General features: G+C 42.6%; 1 protein-coding gene across 1 annotated transcript; it reads right to left on the reverse strand.

The window, feature by feature from the left end:
- Positions 1-20,926: 20,926 nt before the first annotated feature.
- LOC145791524 (uncharacterized) lies at positions 20,927-22,234 on the reverse strand. Its single transcript, XM_082871884.1, has one exon. The coding sequence runs from the start codon at positions 22,232-22,234 to the stop codon at positions 20,927-20,929; it is 1,308 nt and encodes a 435-aa protein (XP_082728010.1).
- Between the last annotated feature and the right edge of the window lie 784 nt (positions 22,235-23,018).

Here is a 23,018-nt window from a genome sequence, read left to right on the forward strand (position 1 = left end):
ATTTGTGCCGGCCTACAAGCTGATTGCTGCCATAGATGAGGTACAAGATCAGAACCCCTGATATTATGACATCTGGAACTTCTTGGGAAATGAGGTGTATCCACCAGGGGCAAATGCCAAAGATAAGAGGGCAATTCAAAGAATGGCTGCTCAATTCATCACTTGCGGGGGTAAACTGTACAAGAGGGGTCATCTCGGGATGCATAAGCTATGCGTTGATGCTGAAGAATTCAAGCACCTGATGGAGGCCATCAGTGGAGGAGAGTGCGGAACACACATGAGCAGGGTGATGCTAGCTCGAAAGATCCTTAGACAGTGTTATTACTGGTCAACCATGGAGGAGGATTGTATTGGTTTTGTCCAGCGATGCCAAAAATGTCAGATCCATGCAAACCGCATGAACATTTCGCCGTCGAAACTGTACAACATGACTTCGCCATGGCTGTTTTCAGTCTGGGGAATTGATGTAATCGGGGCTGTCACTCCGAAGGGGTCCAACGGGCATGAGTACATTCTGGTAACGATAGACTACTTCACGAAGTGGGTTGAAGCTCAATCTTATGCGGTGTTGAAGGCGTCGCACGTCGCTAAGTTCATCAGGAACAACATTATCTGCCGCTACGGGGTCCCGAATGAGATTATTTCGGATAATGGTTCTCACTTCAAGAAGGAAGTGATCGACTTGTTGGAGAAGTACAACGTGGTATTTCATAAGTCATCTACATATCGGCCACAAACCAACGGAGCAGTTGAGGCCGCCAACAAGAACATCAAGCACATTCTGCAGAAGATGGTGGAAACCTATAGGGACTGGCCAGATAAGCTGCCATTTGCTCTTTGGGGCTACCGGACTTCAATTCGAACTTCTACTGGGGCAACTCCGTATTCCTTGGTTTATGGGATGGAGGCTATTCTGCCTATCAAAGTTGAGGTTCCGTCATTACGGGTATTTGCTGAGTGTCAGATAGCTGAGGTAGATTGGTAGCAAAATAGGTTCGAAGAACTCATGCTCTTTGATGAAAGAAGGCTGAAAGCACTGTATCATGTCCAGGGTTATCAACGAAGAATTGCCAGGGCTTTCAACAAGAAGGTTAAGTCCAGGAATTTGAAAGAAGGATATCTATTGCTCAAAGACAACCGAGCTCCCATCCACGACCCTAGGGGCAAGTTCAGACCCAATTGGACTGGCCCTTACATCATCAAGTCTATCTGGTCGGGTGGAGCTGTCGTTCTGATGGACCTAGATGGCCTAGAGTTCTCCCAGCCGATCAACATGGACAAGTTGAAGAAATACTATCCCTGAGTGGCTCGCTAGGCCAAAAACCTGAAAGGGCGACCTAGGCAAAAGTTAGAGAACAAAAAATTTGAAATAATAAAAACTAAGCTCGCAAGGTTGAAAACCCAGAAAGGGTAGCCTTGGCAAAAGTTAGAGTGCAAAAGGAGAGTGTTAATACACGAGTGAACCTGAACCGAACTACGTAAGGCTTGATTCCCATCTTCAGGATATGTAGGCAACTTCATCCTGAAGTCCAGCCATAAACACTTCCAAATCAACTTTGTCCATGTGATCATGTTGGTCATCTTTGTCTATTCTGCATTCAAGAGCTCGGTCATGATCTCCAGTGCAGTGCTATTCAGACTAGGGGCAACTTTCCAGTTGTTGGATCCAGGGTTGTACATCTCAGTAATAGATCTCGAGCGTGTCCAATTATGATCCATATCGAAAATGGTTTTGAAAAGTTTTAATAAAAGTTGATTTTGCTCAAATTAATCTTTTTACGACTTAGACCATTTTTTGACCAAACGAAAAATTTTCAGTATCCACGACCTTCAATTACATTGATTTCAGCATAGAGTTCTCCTACTCTTGAATATAAATTGAAGTTTCTTTCTATGACATTCATAAAGAAAACTTAAAAGTACTGATTAAAGCAAATAAACTCGGGGCATAGTCAGGTGTTCCTGTGCCCCCTCCCAGAGCTTGTGGAAGCCTTTGATGTCAAAGTAGGCCCAACATACGCCTCGTCATCAAGCCAAGCTATGCACTCGTCAGAGAGGGTGCAACTGAAAGTGGGAGCAGGAGCCATAAGCTCTCTCGTCCTTCATGCTGTGGCATACCGAGCTAGTTGTGCACCTCGGACTGGAAATGCGGCAGGGTACTCTATCCCTTCTTCTGGGCAAGTCTGATCATGCCCAAATTGGAGCCAGAATCGAAATAGGAAGTAAAAGACACAATGTGCCAGGCCGATCAACTGAATCCCAGGCTGGCGAGACATGTTGTAGCTCATTGCCGGTAGATTAAGCCAGGTGCAGCGCCAAGCAATGTCAACAGCAGACAAACTGCACATCCATTCGCACCACCATCCCTCATCAGGGGCATCGACTAGACGCCGCCAGAAGAAATAGCCGCGAGCTGAATATGCTGGGCATGAGTCCACAACCTTCAACTTATCCATCAACCATATCTGGGGAGGGATGAAAAATGAGAGATTAAAGAATAGGGAGGTGTACGTGGAGAGAAAAGTAAGAAAAGGGTTTTGAGAGAAAAACCAAGCCTGAGGGCCGAGTGATGTGAGAAATATATGCGAGATAGGATGGGAAACAGTACCTGCAGCAGTAGTGGACTCCCCGTGAATCTAGTCGTCTCTCGGCGATGGAAAGCATTGAAACCCATCAATGTCTCAGCTAATGTCATGGCAATACAGCTCTTGCCCTCTTTTAAACCTTGGGTGACCTCAATCAAATGGACGCGAGACCCTCCGGAGCCTGGGGCAAGCAAGAAATGAGACAACATGCACAAGCAAAGCACATGTCGCCGAAAACACTGCCAGTGATGATCGCCGTGGTCACCGGCATCAGAAAACTGACAAATCATGCTCGGGATATCCAGTTCTCCATCGTGAATCAATGACCAAGCGTCATGCAAAGTGAGCCCGCACATCCGTCCTAAGGCTTGGATGTGGCCGAAACAAAATTGGGGCAAGATCTCTTCCTCACGCTCGGACTCCATCAAAGCTTGGAAGTCCTCGAAAGTGGGACACATCTTTTGTCCGCCAAAGCTAAAAACATGAGTTACCAGATTCCAACACCTAGCCGCGGCATGGAGGAACGGAAAACACAGCGAGGTGCGGCTCAACGTGAATAGTGCATTTATTCCGAAGCCCCGAAAATTCAGCTTTTCCAAGCCTTCCAAGTTAGCAATCCAATTTGTGAGATTTTGGAAAAGAAATGCCTCCATTTGGTGCAACTGAGTTAAAATGGAGAAACTACGAAGTTGGGGCTTTTGTAGAAGATAAGGTGTTAAGTGGAAGACAGGTGTCAACAATCTGGGCACTTTCTACATTAATGGCAGACCGGCCAAGTTTGATGGCCGACAGATCATCTTTTTAGCCGATCGGCTAGTATTGGTGGCCGATAGCCCTTTATGGTGGCCGATGATCTCCCACATTGGCCGATGGCCTCTTCCTTTGTTCTCTAAGCTGCCCATGTCGTGGGAGTGTTGAGAACTTATGTCTTGTTCCACTTCAAATGCCTTTTTGTGACGATTTTGTGATGTCGTGCATGTGTTACTTCAATTTGTTTATCGAGTTATTGTATTTTTGTTTATCGAGTTGTATTTTGCATTGATTGTTAAGTTCTTGTCTCACTTATCAAGTTGTATTTACATTTGGTTAGGATGTCAAGTCCTTGTTTTGCTTATCGAGTTGTTTTGTTCTTTCAGTTGTCAGTTGGTTCACTACCTGATTAAGACAATGCAATTCTAGTGTTTAGTTTTCAAACAAAGTTCAATCTCATTTACATGCTGTGGGATGTAATGCGATGCGATGCGATGCTTAGAATGTAAAACGTAACACTTTTTCAATAAAAAGCTATTTTTCATTCCATTATGGTTTCTTTTTGCAAAAGTACAAAGTTTCGAAGAACATAAAACTGCCTGAGGCAGTACAATGCGCAAAAACTACAGGCAAAAAGAGAAATAAAGCAAAAACAAAGCATCTGAATCGGTGCTAGTCGCCTTAAGAGTGGGAACCCCTTCTCGCCCTCTTCCTCGACGAAGGCCCGGAACTACTGCCGTCAGCTCCGCTGCCTGAGTCTGAACCCAAGCCATCTCCAGCCTCATCTCTATCCTGAGAAGACTCTGACTGTGGACTCACCGCCTCCTCATCAGACTCATCATCATCTGGGGTAGGCGCCTACGAACTGCTTCCAGTCTGAGCACGCCCAGCTCTGCTCTGGCTGCGCGCTGAAGCTCTGTGTCCCGCTCCCCCTGCTGCTCGGGGAAGCACTGAAGGTCCCGCTAAGGAGCCCACTACGGCTGGTATCTAGAATGAGGCCTGAAAAGAATATTTTGGCAAATGCATCAGTTATGCTGTGCGAAGCTAAGTATGGTATCAAATGCAGTATATGATTGCATTGTATGAATGTTGTGAGTAGTATATGAACACCGTGAGTGGTGAATGATTGCAGTGTATGAATGCTATGAGCAGTATATGAACGCCGTGAGTAGTGATTGATTGCAGTGTATGAGGGCCGTGGCCAGTATATGAGATGCAGTGTATCAGTGCCGTGAGTGGTATGTGAGTTTGGTATATCAAATGCAGTATTGATAATTTGATGCATCAGATCAACATGGAGCAGATTATAGAGGGTTTTGGGACCGAGGTTGAAAGAACTTACCAGAATACCGTAAATATTGAGCAGGTCCATGCTCCTCTGCAGCATCCCCATCACCGAAGCCGACAGCTCTAGAGCCTGCCTAGTGTACTCTATGGAAGCCTGCAAAAGTGTTGAGGTAATTAGTAATCTGCGGGATATCAACTGAAATGAAATTAATGCACAGAATGTAAAACATAGCATATACCGGGGTCGAGCCTCGAACTCCAACGAGCTGATGATCATCTGGGGGAGGAGCGATAGGTATCTGATAAGTCTCTCCAGCCCGTCCTCGGCATGTCATGATAGTGGGCAGGTCTGGCCACTCCGCTCTCTGTCCCCTTCGGGAACCCCTCCTGCCATGGGCCTAAGTCGCCCTCGATCCTCCCGCTCCTCTTGCTGTGGCTGCAGGTCTTTCTCTCTCACTTCGGCGAACACTAGCCAGAGGCTGCATCAGATATGTCTATATGAAGACCGTGTAGTCACCCTCAAATCGGAAGTAGTCGGTGTCCCAACCTATCGTAAAATCGGTCATCTCTTGAGGGGTGTACGTCACTGTATGCCTCAAGTGTGAGGGAGGCGGCATCGGAACCACCGGCTCGGATAAACCAAGGCTCTGTCGCAGGAAGCGCTCACACAGGTACCACGCTCGACAGACCGGAGCCTCAAGCAAAACTCAGAATCGAGAAGTCTCCCGAGTGCCTATATACCGGTCTCTAACTGCGTCAGGCAACACTGCCCAGGGCTGTCAGGTGATCTGCAAATGATGGATATTCAAGTTGTTATCTGCTATCGAAAGTGCAATATAAAGAAATGCTCAAATGGACTGTACGGTTTGAAATACCTCCGCTGCGGCTACAGTGTCAAAATATCGGCGGAAGAATGAGAAAGACTCTCGCAGCCTCCGTTCGCATCTCTCATCGTACCAATGTGAATATGGAACCATGGGGGGCATCTCTACCTCCGGCTCTGGAGCAAGCCTAGGGAAGTAGGCATATGCGCATAACTACAGAATGTGAAAGGGTAATAATGAGTATGTTTATCAGTAAAGTAGTATACAGATAAAGCAGAAATCAGAGAGTCATGTGAAGTGTCTTGTGCAGTGTGTGCAGTGTACAACCAGTTTAAAGTAGATTGCGTGTTATGCAGTGTGTGTGGTGTACAGATAGTGTAAAGCAAAACTGTAAAGCAAAAGGAAAAGATGTACCTCCCAGGCTCTCCAGTAGCCTCCTAGCAGGTGCCCGCTCTGGCGAGATGAGGAAGTCATATACCCATACAGCGTGGCCAGGCCTGCCCCGCCCCAGTCATAGCGCCGGACGCGAGTCACGTCTACTAGTGCGCTAAAGAGGTAGAGGCCAATGGTGTTCGCCCGGTCGGCGAAGAGAGTAATGCCCAACAAGAACATGAGGAACCCCCAGGCATAGTGCTCGACCTCCTCGCGGGTCGTCGGCGTCTGTCCCCTGAACTGGTCAGCGAACCATGAATATCTCACGAACCCTGGTCCGGAGAGAGGTGGGTGAATCCCTAGTAGAAAGATCTGGGCAGCATCTCACTCGCCCATATCAGTGTCGAAAGGGATCAGATCACCCCCTACTTCGATGCCGGTGAGCATGGAGAAGTCAAAGGGAGTTATCGTCATCTCCCCTGCTGTAGAAAGGTGGAAGGAATCAGTGGTGTCCCACTAACTAGAAGAGGCCGACTTGCAGTGAGGCGCGAGAATCCCATGCAGAATACACCAAAACCGGCCGCATCGACGATGTGGCGAACATCATCGGGTAGCTCCATGTACCAATCTCGTGCAATGGTGTTCATATAACCCCGGAAGGCATGAGAATCTCCCTGTGTTCAAGATAAACAGATGCGAAGCAGTGTTAGGAATACAATGTATGCATGTATTCAGAATTGATAGTAATGCGGTGTGTACATATGCTCGAGTTGACAGAAGTATCATGTATGAATGTGCTCAGAATGAACTAGGTATGCGGAATACAAGTGTGTTTGGGTTAATCAGATGAAGAGTAATATTGGCTATCCAAGACATATGACCTACATTGCAGAAAGTAAAGAGGAAGAATATACCTTAGCAGTGCCAAAGGATAAGTGTGACTCCGGCTCGCGTAGCAAGAGGTCCTTTGGAGCACCTTGCGCAAAGCTCCTGAACTGGCAAATACTGTCGGGAGGCAATACGTGTACGTCAGGGTGATAAGACACTGGGTCGAAAGGCCGAATGCCAAGCAGCAAAGGCTCGAACTTGGGATCCATCTCCATCCCTAGAGGAGCCCCACCCTATGGAATATCATCCGCCATCTCGAGAAGAGTGAGAAAATGGTCGAAGGTGTGGAAAATGGGCAAGAATGCCAAAAGTCAGCCAAAAGTCAACCGAAAGTCAACTTCGCGGGGTGAAAAATGAAAGAAAATGTCAAGGGTCGGAAGAGGGCACGGAAACCAAGGGTAACTCGGGGGAAACAAACCCCAAGTGGTGGAAATCAAGAAACAGGCACCAAAGGCACTTTTCAATCGGTTCAAAGTGTGTGAAACAACGAGGGTTTCGCGAATCAAATGTTTTTGGGAAGTTGGAAAATGCGTTTGAAGCATGGATCTAAGGGGGAAAGTGATCTAGAGCAAGAGGAGAAAAGTTTTCGGCCTTAGGGAAGTGAAGAAATAGGGTTTGAAACCCTATATGTAAAGACTCGAGGCAAATGGACAAAACTGCCCCGAATCTGCCATTTTTGGCTGATCGGCCAAATTGTTGGCCGGCCGGCCACTTTGTTGGCCGATTAACTTGTTTGATGGCCGATGGGTGGCCGATGGTTCCCTCTTGTGGCCGATGAATCTCCAATGCCCTTGTTTGGGGATTTTCTGTTGATTTGTACCCTCATCTCTCAAGAAAGTGCAAGAAAATACACTTTTGAAGCTTAAGCGGCCTCCGTGGTGACCTCGAACCGTGTTTTCTGTGTGCGGCACTCGATATGCACAAAATGTATCCTTTTTTCGTATCCTTTTGCATTTTGCTAGATTCGAAAATTATCTTTGAATGTGTGGCTTTACAGTGTTCTTATCACATTCACAAGGTTTGCATTTGTTAAATGCCTCTTTCACTTTTGCATCGGACATGCATCATCGCGTTTGCATAACATATGCGCGTTGTGTCAAATAGGCATGCGTGCTTATATTGCATAGAGTATGTACATTGCACGGAACACGTTTTAACCTTGCTTGTATAGAGTATGCACACTCTAGTTGCATTGTTATGCATGTCCCAGTTGCATCGTTTTGCACATTTCTAATCGCATTGTTATGCACATTCTAGTTGCGTTGTTACACACGTTCCAGTTGCATTGTTATGCACTTTTCACTTGCATTACTATGCACTTTTCACTTGCATTGCTACGCACTTTGCACTTGCATTGCTATGCACCACTTGCATTGTATATGCACGTGTTTATCTCATATTGTATCATGATGTAACATTGAACATGTGTTTCTACTATATTGTACCTGTTGAGTTTCTTTTTTGTGTAGGCACGATATTGTATGTACGGTTCATTTGAGGCTGGTGCAACCAGACGATATTGTATGTACGGCTCATTCAAAGAAGTTCCGTTTAAGCTTTGTTCACTTTTGTGTATCTATCACACTTTGCTTCACTTAGTGTATCTATCACACTTCGTTCAGTTTATGTATCTACCACACTTTGTTCACTTTTGTGTATCTATCACACTTTGCTTTACTTAGTGTATCTATCACACTTTGTTCATATAGTGTATCTACCACATTTTCTTCACCTTTGTGTATCTATCACACTTCGTTCACCCGTTGTGTATCTATCGCACTTTGCTCGCTTTGTGTATCTATCACACATGCTCACCTTTGTGTATCTATCACACATTCGCTTTGTGTATCTATCACACTTTGCTCGCTTTGTGTATCTATCACACTTTGCTCACTTTGTGTATCTATCACATGTTCGCTTTGTGTATCTATCACACTTTGCTCACTTTATGTATCTATCACACGTTCGCTTTGTGTATCTATCACACTATGCTCACCTTGTGTATCTATGACATGTTCGCTTTGTGTATCTATCACACTATGCTCACTTTGTGTATCTATCACACGTGTTCGCTAAGATTGCATAATTTTCTTACATCCTTTCTGCATCAAATGTAGTTTGTCTGTTATTCCCACGCGTGGCATGTTTACCTATTTGCTTGTGTACGAGTTTGCTGTAGCATTTCTTCGCATAACATTTGCATCTAGATGTTTCATTACAACCCTCTTTGCATAATCATAAGTTATGTTCTATATTGTGCATGTGACTTGCACTTTGCCCCAGCCAGCGGGCGCATCTCTGTATTGTTATTTTGTATGTTCGTCTAAGTCTTCAGCCTTATCAAAAATGGGTCGTCTCTAGGCTTTGACATTCACTCCCGTCATTTCTTGACTTCCGAGTTCTGTCAGAGAGGGGCAACTGCAGACACCCCATTTTTGACCATCCTCAAGACTTGGACGTCATCGTTTGAACACTCGATGATCATCCATGCTCGTGTTCGTTTTGAGTTTTTGAAGGTCTTGGCTGTGCGTCTTGCCTTGGAGCCTCTCAACTTGTCGGTTTTGTACTTGGTTATAGACCAAGAGCTTGTGGTTTTGTTTCTGAAGGAAGGGGGTGGCTTGTTGGCCAGCCCTACAACCCATCGGCCCGGCCCTGTGCCTATCGGCCATGCCCTCTCTCCATCGGCCATCAATGGTGGCTGGTCGGCACCTTTAATGGCCAGTCGGCACCTTTAGTAGCCGGTCGGCCATATTTTTTAGCCGAGACCTTTTTATTTGCTTTTGCAGATATTTCTTTGCTAGTTGTGCCAGCTGGTGTGCATAGAATTCATTATCCATACACGTGTATGAAGGGATTGGACCAAGCCTCTAGCTTGTTCAATAAGCTTGAGACTTAGATTTCTATAAGAAGGGAGGTCCCTCTCCCTTTCCAGAGGTTCTGAAATTTGCATTAGAGACAAGATATCCCTCTCTCTTTATATTTCTCCCTCTCTCTCTATATATTTGCACTTGTTTGTGCTTGAAAGTGATTTTTCTTCACACTTTTGCACTAAAGCACCTAGTGAAACACCACACTCTTGTTGCTGAGGTACCTGAGGGTCTTGTTTGGAATCAAGAGTTGGTTTTTAGCTCAGAAAAGTTGCTGGAGTTGCTGCTTTGATGTTGTTCTTCAAGGGTGAGCCTCTAGCCCCTTTAAAGCTTTGTTTTGATTAAGTCTTTGGCCCTATTTGCATGATGTTTTAGGCCTAACTTTCAACTGCAAAAAGCTTCATTTTTAAGTATTTGAAATGTTTGTTTGAGGCTTCTTTGGTGTTGGGGGTGGTCTACCTCCTTTTGTGCCTTGTTTGGCTTTGTTTTGTGTTATCCTTTTAGGCCTTTGAGATCACCTTCTCTTGGCCTTTTAGCCACTGAAAGTGTGTTTTAAGGCCTCAAATAGGAGGGGGTTGTCCCCCCTCCTCTCCTCTTGTGTGCTTGTGTTGATGGCTCACCAAGTTAGCATGTTTTTCTACCCCCTTGAGGCTCCATCTTAGCATGTCTTAGGCCTTATTTTGGCATGGCATAACACTATTTTGGGTTGGTTTGGTTACTTCTTGCATGCTTCTTGCACTTGTAGTGCAATTCCACTCACTAGCCTAACATGCATCATGCTTTGGACCATTATTCTAGCATGATTTTGGCTCAACTCCAGCAAGCTTTTACTCATGTTTTGCCATGCTTAAGCTCTGTTTTAAGTTGTTTTGGTCATGCATGCCTTGCTTTGTATAGCCATAGTGCAATCTTGCTCACTAGCTTTGTGTTTTGAGTTCACTAGCATGCATTGCTTGGGCTATTTGCATGATTTAGCATCATTTGCTATGTGATTTCAGAGTATGTTTCACTGTCATGCCCTCACATCTTTCACTCTTTCAATGCTTTGGAGGGTTGGTGCTTTATGCCTCAAGTATGAGCCAATATGTATGCCATCTTGCCTAAGCTTTTACAATGTCATTTCAGTGTGTTTTTGGTGTTATTTTGCCATGATACAACTCTACTTTTGGTTGGCTAGAGCATCCCTCATTTGTTTCTTACACTTGTAGTGTAACCATGCTCATTGGCCTAGCTTACTTGATGTTTTGGCGCTTCATGCTAGCTTGTCTTGGCTATACTCCATACATGTTTTAGCATTATTTTGACATGCTTTAGGACTGTTTTTGGTTGTTCTTGGCCTTTTGAGGCTTGCTTTTTATAGCTATGGTGTTAATGCCTTGACTAGCTTTGAGTTTTGAGGTATCTTGCATGCTTGACTTGAGGTATTTGCATGTTTTGGCATCATTTGGGATGATATTTCAGAGCAAATAGTGTTGCCACACTTCCATGTTTTTCACTCTTTAGGTGCTCTTGAGAGTTGCACCTTCATGCCTTGCTTGTGAGCCAATGCATGAGCATCATTCCCTTGCCATGAATGCTAGCATTTCAGAGCATCTCTGCCACTGTTTTGGCATGCATGAGGACTGTTTAGGGTTGGTTTAGTCCATTGAGCATCGCATTGTATAGCGTTAGTGATGTGTACTTCATTAGCTTTAATGCTTAAGGACCCTAGCATGCCATTCTTGTGTTGCTTGCATGATATGTCAGCATTCCTCACATGATTTCAGTGCTTGTACCTATGCCATGCTTGTACCTATGTCAGCATTCCTCTCATATTTGTCACTTCTTCATTGTGTTTGAAAGTTAACCCTTATGCCTAGTTGAGAGCCATCTCATGAGCATGTGTTCTTGTCCCTTTTGTGCCTAAGTTTTGGTGTGTTGGCCACTATTTTGGCATGATTTAGGTTTGTCCATATTCGGTTTAAGTCCATTGATCATTGTATTGCATGCCTCTTGTATGATGCTCCTTACTTGCTTTGATGCTTTAGCCTCCGAATATGCCATGCATGCATTGCTTGTATGATGGAGCCTCATGCATGCCACTTTAGCATTGGTAGATAGCATGTTGTTTGCATGTTGTTTTATTACATTGTGTCTAGGATGTTGTTGCATTGCATTGCATTGCATTTGGATTAGACGTTAATCCAAACACGAGGAACGAGGGACGTTTCATACTCAAAGTGATGAAACATGCCTCATTCCTTAGGACACCGACACCTTTGATCATGCATGATAAGGTCAAGGTTCATCGAGTCCTATGTGTTATTTGTGCATTCATCAGCATTGTGCAAACTTGACTCTTTGGCCATCATGCATTGAGATGCATGGTTGATGGCTCGAGAGTCGAGTACTACACTCCTTTGAGCTTGAGACATGATAAGGAGTGTGGTTGCACATACACTTTCTTGCAAATACACTGCCACGCCTCTGTTTGTGCTATGTTGTAGCAAAAGGAGAAATTGCAGGAAGTAGTGGCTGACCGGCCATCAAATCTACTGACCGGCCACTAAGGCTGCCGATCGGCTATCACAATTGGCCGATAGCCATTAACTCTGGCCGATGGCCATTCCTCTTGGCCGACCATCCCTCAACATGTTTCTAAGATGGTTCAGAAGCATCTTGGAAGTTGGCACAATTTTCAGAAGTTCAAAAGAGTACAAATAGAGCCATCATGAGGCACGATAGTGGATTTCCGAGTGAAGCCGACCGAGCATGCATCTCTTCCTTGCCCGCGAGGCCATTTCATTACTTATGATTAGTTCGTGTTAACTAGTCATTTGATTTGTTTTATAATATTGTAATTAGCTTAGCATAGCTATTTGTTTAATTAGCTAGAGTTAGTTAATTAGTTTACTTGTAATAATTAATTAGCTTAGCGTAGCTAGTTAGTTGATTTATTCGAACCCTCCATCGAGAGGGCACAATTTTGTAATAAGCGTTCGTGTGTGTGATGCATGTCTTCCAACCCCATTTCTTTTTCCCTTTTACTTAACCACTTTCGATGGTTAGTTTTAGGACATTTTTCAATTAGCATCCTTATATTCATTTGTTTTGCATGCACCGGGCTCGGCGCATCATACAAATTGCATTGTATTTCAATACCAATTTGAATGCATGTTATCAAGTTGCATTCACATGACATCTTAGAATAACCGAGCCTATCTTAGTTGCATTTTTCATGTGTTGCATTAGGCATTCTTGACATAGCTAGGGTCATGCATTGATTTCTGACATAACTTTTGTTTTGGCTCAGAGTATTAGGTAAGCTTTTACGCTTTAGCATACTGCATGGGTGTGAGTGTCGCCATGTTAGCATGCTTGCCATGAGGCTAACTGCTTAACTGCTATAATTGCATGAATGCCTGTAGATGAAGGCTTCATTGCTTGAATTGGAATAATTCATCAAAATGTGCATTTTAAGCCCACTTGAGAGTGGCAAATCATGGTTTCTAAGCCCACATGAGGGTGGCAAATCCGCGTCTTAGCCTACTTGCAAGTAGCACTTTCAAACCATTTTCAAACAAACAAACATGAGATGTTCTGTTCCAAATTGAGTGATTGAGTCTATACTTGTATGTTATGCACATCACATAGTAATTCTAGGCTAATAACCGGAATAAGAATACATGTGTTTTCAAAAACGACATATCATGCTTAGTAGAGGCCGATCCCTTGATCGGGTGAGCGGGGGTGCTCATTTCTGGACCTTCCCCTCTCGTACCCAAGTTCCCGAGCTAAGGCAACTTTGGTGATGACGGGCACGTGGCCTTAGGCACGAGTCAGGGTTTCCTAAATTTCGCAAAACAAAACATTTAGGTGGCAACTCTAAAATTTGGCAAAGCAGTCCATGTTTGGCGCTTTTGATTCAAAATTGATTTTTCAAAACCAATTGCCGAATTTGGACTCTTTGGTGATTTATCAGTCTTACATTGCACTTTGTGAGATTAGATTCAGAACAGTAACAAGAGTCCGAACTGTAGTAGCTAGAACTACAATTTGCGCCCTCGCGCGCGGAGCGGAGTTCGGGGCGGTCTACACATAGGCTATATCTGGCCTAGTGTAATTCATTAAATACATCAAGCTTCCGATTATCCAAGAGTACTCTAATTGTGATATGCCTGCATCTGTATTTTTTGACAAATGATGGCTAATGTCAACACGTGTTTTAGCAGGACAGTCGTCATGCTTTCCAAATTTCTCCAGAATCTTCTCAACATAGTGAGACTGAGATAAAGCATATCTTTCAGATGTTCTAGTAATTTTTATTCTTAAAATTACATCTGCTACTCCCAGATCTTTCATGTCAAACTTTTTGTTCAACATTTTCTTTGTGGATTTAATCATGTCATTATTGTTTCCAATAATGAGCATGTCATCCACATAAAGACAAACTAAAACATAACCTTTGTTTGTGCTTTCAACATAGACGCATTTGTTACATTCGTTTATCTTAAAACCATCCGAAAGCATAGCGCGATCAAATTTTTCATGCCATTGTTTCGGAGCTTGTTTTAATCCATAAAAGGGATTTGACTAGTTTACAAACCTTTTTCTCTTGGCCGAAAACTTGAAATCCTTCCAGTTGTTCCATATAGATTTCCTCATCTAACTCACCATTCAAAAAAGCTATTTTAACATCCATTTGATGTATTTCCAAATTATACAAAGCTGTAATTGCAATCAACATGCGAATAGATGTTATTCTTGTCACTGGTGAATAGGTGTCAAAATAATCAAGGCCTTCATTCTTCCTGTATCCCTTAACAATAAGCCTAGCCTTGTATTTATCTATTGAACCATTTGCTTTCATTTTTTTCTTGAATATCCACTTATATCCAAGAGGTTTACACCCTGGTGGAAGATCCATCAGTTCCCAAGTATGATTTTGCAGTATTGATTCAATTTTACTATTCATAGCCTCTCTCCACAATGGAACTTCAGGACTTGACATTGCTTCCTTGAAGTTTTGAGGGTCATTTTCTGACATATTCTAACAGGTATGTCAGAAAATCTAGACCAAATGATTTAGAGATCCTAGCCCTCTTGCTACGTCTAGGTTCATCTACTTCAGTATCATTTTGGTCTTCACTGTTACCCATAGCAATATCAAAAGTTCTTTTATTTGAACTTGTCTCTTTAGTTTCCTTTTAAGGAAAAATGTGTTCAATAATAGTGTTTACATGCATATCCAGATTTTCAAATCTATGAACTAAAAATCTATATGCACTACTATTATTTGTATAGCCAATGAACACACAATCAACAGTCTTTGGTCCTATCTTAGTCGTTTTGGGACTAGGGAATGCCACCTTGGCCAAACACCCCCATACTTTGACGTAATTGTAGGTAGGTCGTCGACCTTTTCATAATTCATAAGGTGTTTGATTGTGTTTCTTGTGGGGTACCTTGTTAAGGATAAAATTAGCAGACAAAATCGCATCCCCCATAAGTTCTGAGGTAACCCTGAACTAATCAACATGGCATTCATCATCTCTTTAAGAGTTCGATTCTTTCTCTTAGCAACTCCATTTGACTAAGGTGAATATGGTGCTGTGGTTTGGTGAATAATACCATGTTCAAAACAAAATTCCTCAAATGGTGCATCATACTCACCACCTCTGTTACTCCTCACTATCTTAATAGTTTTGCCAAATTGATTTTCAACCTTAAGTTTATATTGCTCAAAAGCTTCTAAGGCTTCATCTTTACTTCTCAATAAGTAAACATAGCAATATCGAGTGCAATTATCAATAAAAGTAATAAAGTACTTTTTACCTCCTCTAGTTTGAACAAATTTTAAATCACAAATATCTGTGTGAATTAAACTTAGAGGTTTAGTACTTCTTTGTACTTTATTAAATGATGCCTTAGTGAGTTTTGCCTCAACACAAATCACACATTTATGATTAGGATCTGTCAAGCCCCAAACTTGCCCCTCTAAGTTCAGGCATGACCCGTTCACAAACAGACATATAACCTGATATATATATAACATATGGGGCCTTGACGGAAGCACAAAATATTAGAAAAATACAAAACCAAACAAATACCATTGAGCTATTTCTAACATGCCAGGATCTCATACATTACATGCACCATAAAAGGTTGATAGAATCCAAAAATATTCCTTGGCAGAACATATATACAAACACATATACAGACCCAGCCCTTTAGTCGGGCATGTAACAAAAACTATTGGAGTTATACACATTCAACCTTGGAAGGATAGCCAAGAAATAAGCTAATTATCTTAATAAACTTCACAAAATAGGTGGCCTCGTGAGTGCTTGGATACACGAAGGTTGTCAAAAGAAACCGGGCGTCATAGGTTAGGATTGACCACCTGGTTGGTTGCCTACAGAAACAGACATAACGGAGAGTGAGCCGGGCTCAGTGAATAGTAATATATAATGAAACAATGCTCAACTTGAAACATGACATATATCAATACATGTGGAAATGCAGAGATTACAAAGTTAGCCTAATTCTGTATTTATCTTATAACGGCCTTAGGCCCAATCTTGAACATAACAGCTTGACATTTCACATTCTTAATTCATAACGGCTTGAAGCCCTTAAACATGGTGACATAATGCCCTTGAACATAGTGGCACAAGGCCCTTAAACATGGTGGCATAAGGCCCTTAAACATGGTGGCATAATGCCCTTGAACATATGGCACTAAGGCCCTTGAAACGTGTGGCACAAGGCCCTTGTAACTTGTTGGCATTGAAGTCCTTGAAAGTGGCATAAAGCCCTTGAAACCATACTTATACGAACTCAAGAGGTGTCTCACACGGATTCTAGAGGTGGCTCACATCGTAGCACTTAGTTCCATGTAGCACTTTGTTTCATATCATAATAGCTTATATTGAGTGGCCGTAGGCCCAGAGTCTTATAGAAGGAAGGTATTTTATCTTTCCCATTTCTTTCTTTACACACTTGGAACATATTTGAACATTAACATACAATTAACATACATACTTGAAACATTAACATAGTTGCGTAAACGTAATGCTAATGAAAATCATTAGCCTTATATAAAGTAGATAATGATACTACTACTCACAGTGTTGCGATGATGCGCTTGTTCCTCCCGGAGTGTGCCCTGCACACATTCAACCTTTACAATTTAGTTTCCTTTCCATATCCGATTTCTTTCTGTTTCGTTTTATTTCGAAGGAATTAATACATATTAAAAGGCATCAAATACATATTCCGACAACATTAGAGGGTTCTACACGCAAAACGGAGCGATCCACGTTTTTCAGCATGGGCCGCACATGCGGCTGTGAGCCCCGCACGTGCGGCAAGCTCTCCCGCACGTGCCTTTTAGACAGTGGCCGAGCCCCTGTTTTTCACCATTTCCCGCACGTGAAGCCATGACTCCCGCACGTGCGACAGCACTTCCCGCACGTGCGGCCATGACCCCCGCACGTGCGGCGATTCTGCCCAAAACAGTCCGAAAATTCTTACAAAATCCCACCTTTTGGCACATATTTACAAGGCTCAAATTAACATTCTTACTTGATAATACATGGTCCAAAATCATGTCAAAATTATGGCAATTACATCAATCTAATTTAGTTCATCATTCTTAGGCTCACAACATACACATGCCCATGAGAATTTTAACTTTACATATCCATAAACATATATCCACATACTTGAATTCAAATTAAAAGCTCAAATACAACTTCTCCATGGTTAATTCAAAGTGAATCAAACAACCAAGTAAGAGTATTTTGCCCGTTAACTTCTACACATACACAAGGTTACAGTTACCATCTTCAAATACCATAATCAAGGGGAAAATCTTACTCAAAGCTAAGAGAAAGGTTTTAGAAAATGATTAGATTTACCTTAAGCTTGAGCTCCTTAGATTCTCTACCTTCTCCTTGTTGAATTCCTCTCAAACCTCCACTCTCTCTCTCATCCTTTCTCTCTTAGGAAATAACTTGAAGAAACTCTTCTAAGTCCAACATATATGAACATGAATATATACTTATATATAAGCATATCATAGGTGAATAAAACAAAAATCATTCAGTTTAATCATCCTAAATTGAAATTTCATAAACATACTTAATATTACTTAAAAATTATGCTGATCATGTATATATACTCAATTTCAGTTAATTAAGACCCTAAGGCTTCCAATTTCTGTTTCTAACTTAGAGATGTAATAGATATTTTCCCTTGTTGAACAGATGAATATCTTTAAACATGGGTTTACTTACTTAGCCTCAATTTCTCATGGAATCTCACAACAAGCATTCAAAATCACAAAATAGGATCCGAAAGTATAACAAAGAACATGTACGAGGGTCGGGTTATTACACTCTCCCCCCCTTAAATAAGTTTGGTCCTCCAAACTTGTTTTACCTTAGGGTAGAAATAAATGTGGATACTGATGTTGCATTTCCTCTTCTCTTTCCCAAGTTGCGTCGGTTCCGTAATGTTCTTGCCATTCCACTTTTATCATTGGGATTTCTCGGTTTCGTAATTGTTTCACTTGCCGATCCAAAATGCGGATTGGTTTCTCCTCATAAGTTAACTTATCATCTAGTTCAATTTGGTGATGATCAATAACATGAGACGGATCCGCAAGATACCCCCGAAGCATAGAGACATGAAACACATTATGTACTTGACTCATATGTGGCGGGAGGGCAACCCGGTAAGCTACCAGACCTACTCTTTCCAAAATTTGAAAGGGACCAACATAACGAGGCGTTAACTTACCCCTTTTCCCGAATCTTGGATGACCTTTCATCGGAGTAACTTTTATAAAAACGTGACTGCCCACCTCAAATTCCAAATCTCTCCGTCGGTTATCCGCATAACTTTTTTGTCTACTTTGAGTCGTTTTTAATCTTTCCCGAATAACTTTAACTTTTTCCGTTGTTAACTGAACAATTTCAGGCCCTAGCAAGGATTTGTCTCCAACTTCAGCCCAACATACGGGAGAACGACACGGTCTTCCATACAAAGCTTCATAGGGTGCCATTGCAATACTTGAGTGGTAACTATTGTTGTATGCGAACTCTACCAGTGGTAAATGGGTTTCCCAACTTTCTTGAAACTCTAGCACACACATCCAGAGCATATCTTCCAGAGTTTGTATTGTTCTCTCGGATTGACCGTCAGTTTGAGGATGGAAAGCTGTGCTGAACTTCAATTCTGTACCCATGGCTTCTTGTAAACTTTGCCAGAATCTGGAGACGAACTTTGGATCCCTATCCGATACAATTGAGACCGGTACACCATGCAGCCTTACAATTTCATTCACATAAATGACCGCCAATTTATCTGCATTGTATTGAGTCTTTACTGGTAGAAAGTGGGCGGACTTAGTCAATCGGTCGACAATGACCCATATAGAATTCATACCCCGAGGTGTCCGTGGTAATCTCACAACAAAATCCATGGTTAGATGTTCCCACTTCCGTTCCGGGATTGGAAGGGGTTGTAATAATCCTGCTGGTCTTTGATGCTCCGCTTTCACTTGCTGACACTGCAAACACTTAGAGAGGAATTCTGCAATTTCCTTTTTCATGTTTGGCCACCAAAAATTTTGTTTCAGATCCCGGTACATTTTAGTACTTCCCGGATGCATGGAAAACCTTGAAGCGTGCGCTTCTTCCATCAATTTCCGTTTAAGTTCCAAAACATTGGGGACACATATCCGATTTTGAAATTTAAGTACCGAATCCACTAAACTGAACCCCGAGTGTGGTTTTGTCTCTAACTCATCACATACCTTCTTTAGAATGTCATCCTCCATTTGATGTAACTTAATCTCTTCAAGTAAGGTCGGTTGAGCCATTACTGCTGCTAGGACTGTCTCCTGTCCATGTATCTTAAATTCCACTCTCATCTTATCCAACTCATTTACCAATTCTCTTTGCTCCGTAAACAGGTTGGCCAAATCTCCCATATTTTTCCGACTAAGAGCATCCGCGACCATGTTGGCCTTACCAGGATGATAATGGATCTGTAAATCATAGTCTTTAATTAACTCTAACCACCGACGCTGCCGTATGTTCAATTCCTTCTGGGTAAAAAGGTACTTAAGGCTTTTGTGGTCGGTGTAAACTTCACAGGTAGTACCATACAAATAGTGCCGCCATATCTTTAAAGCAAAAACCACCGCCGCGAGCTCAAGATCATGCGTGGGGTAATTCTTTTCATGGGGTTTAAGCTGTCGTGAAGCATAGGCAATGACCCTTCCACCTTGCATAAGCACACACCCTAATCCTTTATGGGACGCATCACTGTAAATTACAAACCCTTCGGTGCCAGACGGTAAAGCCAAAAATGGAGCTGTGGTTAATTTCATCTTTAATTCCTGGAAAGCAGATTCCCGCTCTTTTGACCATTCAAATGCAACTCCCTTTCGAGTTAATTGTGTAAGTGGCCCAGCAATTTTAGAAAAATCTTGAACGAATCTCCTGTAATAACCAGCTAACCCCATAAAGCTACGCACTTCGGTCACATTGGTAGGAGTCGGCCATTTCACAATCGCCTCAATTTTGTGTGGATCAACAGAAACTCCTTCTTTTGTGATAATATGCCCCAGAAATGCCACCTCGAGTAGCCAAAATTCACATTTCTTTAGCTTTGCGTACAATTTCTTTTCTCGGAGAGTTTGAAGAATTACGCGAAGAAGGATCTCATGAGCTTCCGCATTTTTTGAATAAATGAGGATATCATCAATAAAGACCACCACAAATTCATCCAAATAGGACTTAAAGACGCGGTTCATCAAATCCATAAAAGCTGCTGGGGCGTTAGTAACTCCAAAGGGCATAACCAAAAATTCATAGTGACCGTACCGGGTTCGAAAGGCTGTCTTCTCAACATCGTCAGCCTTGACTTTTAATTGGTGGTATCCAGACCGCAGATCAATCTTAGAAAAGACCTGTGCCCCTCGAAGCTGATCAAATAAGTCATCGATTCTTGGCAATGGATACTTATTCTTGATTGTGACCTTGTTAAGCTCTCTGTAATCAATGCAAAGCCGGAGTGTTCCATCCTTCTTCTTTACGAACAAAACCGGTGCACCCCACGGAGATACACTCGGACAGATAAATCCTTTGTCCAGTAAATCTTGCAACTGTATTTTTAATTCTTTCATCCCAACTGGCGACATTCTATACGGAGTCTTAGAAATGGGTTGAGTTCCCGGTGCTACTTCAATTATAAACTCAATTTCACGGTCTATTAACTGCCCTGGTAACTCTTCCGGAAAGACATCCGGAAATTCACAGACAACTGGGATCATATCGGTATTCCCATTCTCCGCTTGCCCCTATAGAACACTGCATAAATACCCCTGACACCCTTTCTGAATTAATTTACAAGCCCTTGCTGCGGAAATTAAATAAGGTGGAGAAGTCACTCCATGTCCCTGAAAGGTAGACTCTGTTTGTCCCGGAGGGTGGAAACTGATTTGTTTAGTCAAGCAATCTATGGCTGCACCATATTCACCCAACCAATCCATTCCCAGAATAATATCAAAGTAGGCCATGTCAAGAGGTAACAGATCGGCATACACCCGGATATCCCCAAGTTGGAGTTCACAAGCAACATATACAGAAGTACAAATCATAGGGCCTCCCAAAGGTGAAGATACACACAACATATAAGCCAGTTTTTCTTCAGTTTTATCTAAATTAGGAGCAAATAGTTTCGACACAAAAGAGTGGGTGGAGCCAGAATCAAATAATACATGAGCGAAATGATCGTAAACGATAAATGTACCTGACACCACTGTTGCCGCATTTTGCACATCTCCCGGAACTAATGCGAACACCCTGCCTTGTCTTGCAGTGTCTTTATTATTAGTGGGTTTAACAGTTGTCTTGGTGTTGGCAATTGGTGCAGACCCTGCTGAACTTGTAGTGGTTCTATTATTGCTTTGTTGATTTCTTTGAGGGCAATCCTTGATCAAATGACCCGTCTTACCACACTGAAAACAGGCTCCAGACTTTCGATAGCACGTTCCACGATGCTTCTTCCCACATTCCGGACAAGTCGGTATTGAATCCTGGCTAAGGGTAGAAGTATTTGAACTCCCTAAAGTCTGCTTCTTGTTTGGTGGAGTAGGTGATCCCTTCGACCATTGAGTATTTTGCCTCTTCCCTTTCCATTCTGAGATTCGACTCTGAGTAGCAAGATTTCCTTCCGCTATAACGACTCTTTCCAACACATCAACGTAAGTAAGTAACTTCAACATGTTGACCTTATCCAGGATAGCGCTCTGCAATCCCCCTTCAAATTTGCGCGCCTTCTTATAATCCGCGTCCACCATATGAGGCGCGAACCGAGCTAACTCCGCAAATTGGGCTTCATATTCGGCGACGGTTTTGTTCCCTTGCTTGAGAGTTTCGAATTCTGTTTCCTTCTTATTCCGCATACTTTGAGGGAAGTACTTGTCATAAAACAATTCTAAGAATCTATCCCATGTCAATCCTTGGTGTACAGTTCTCGTAAGCATCCACCATCTGCGCGCCTCATCCTCAAGAGTAAAGGCAGCCAGTTGCACCTTTTGAGCTTCTGTGCAGGGAAAGACTTCGAATAACTTCTCTATTCCCAACACCCACGCCTCAGCTTTCATTGGTTCTATTCCTCCTTTGAAGGATGGCGGTTTCATCTTTTTAAACTCCTTAGTAAGGGTGATAGTCCGGTCTTCAGCATGGAAATCTTGTACTGCTGGTGGAGGTACCGGTGGTGGGGGTGGTTGTTGTGGCTGTTGTTGTTGTTGCCGTAGGGTCTCCGCCATTTCCATAATTATTCTCTCCATTCTATCCAGCCGTGCAGAAGTAGCATCTTCTGTCTCTTCTGTCCTTGTCCTCACCATTGCCTACACAATAAACATTTATACATAATAGACATAATTCAAAAGTGTTAGCATTATCAGAGTAGACTTAACGTTGCCATCGCTCTTTCATATATCTTCAGGATGTCATGCAAGATGCCTAAAACTTTTCTAGACACCCTAAAGCCCAATGGTTCCGTGTGTGAGATAGCAACTCGTGCTCTGATATCACTTGTCAAGCCCCAAGCTTGCCCCTCTAAGTTCAGGCATGACCCGTTCACAAACAGACATATAACCTGATATATATATAGCATATGGGGCCTTGACGGAAGCACAAAATATTAGAAAAATACAAAACCAAACAAATACTATTGAGCTATTTCTAACATGCCAGGATCTCATACATTACATGCACCATAAAAGGTTGATAGAATCCAAAAATATTCCTTGGCAGAACATATATACAAACACATATACAGACCCAGCCCTTTAGTCGAGCATGTAACAAAAACTATTGGAGTTATGCACATTCAACCTTGGAAGGATAGCCAAGAAATAAGCTAATTATCTTAATAAACTTCAC

The sequence above is a fragment of the Camellia sinensis genome, chromosome 5 (assembly GCF_055761805.1).
Source record: "Camellia sinensis isolate YWXY chromosome 5, ASM5576180v1, whole genome shotgun sequence".
Taxonomy (NCBI): domain Eukaryota; kingdom Viridiplantae; phylum Streptophyta; class Magnoliopsida; order Ericales; family Theaceae; genus Camellia; species Camellia sinensis.

Coding starts and splice junctions, on each gene's coding strand:
- LOC145791524 (XM_082871884.1), bottom strand. CDS start 22,234: ATGAAAGCTGAGGCGTGGGTGTTGGGAATAGAGAAGTTATTCGAAGTC.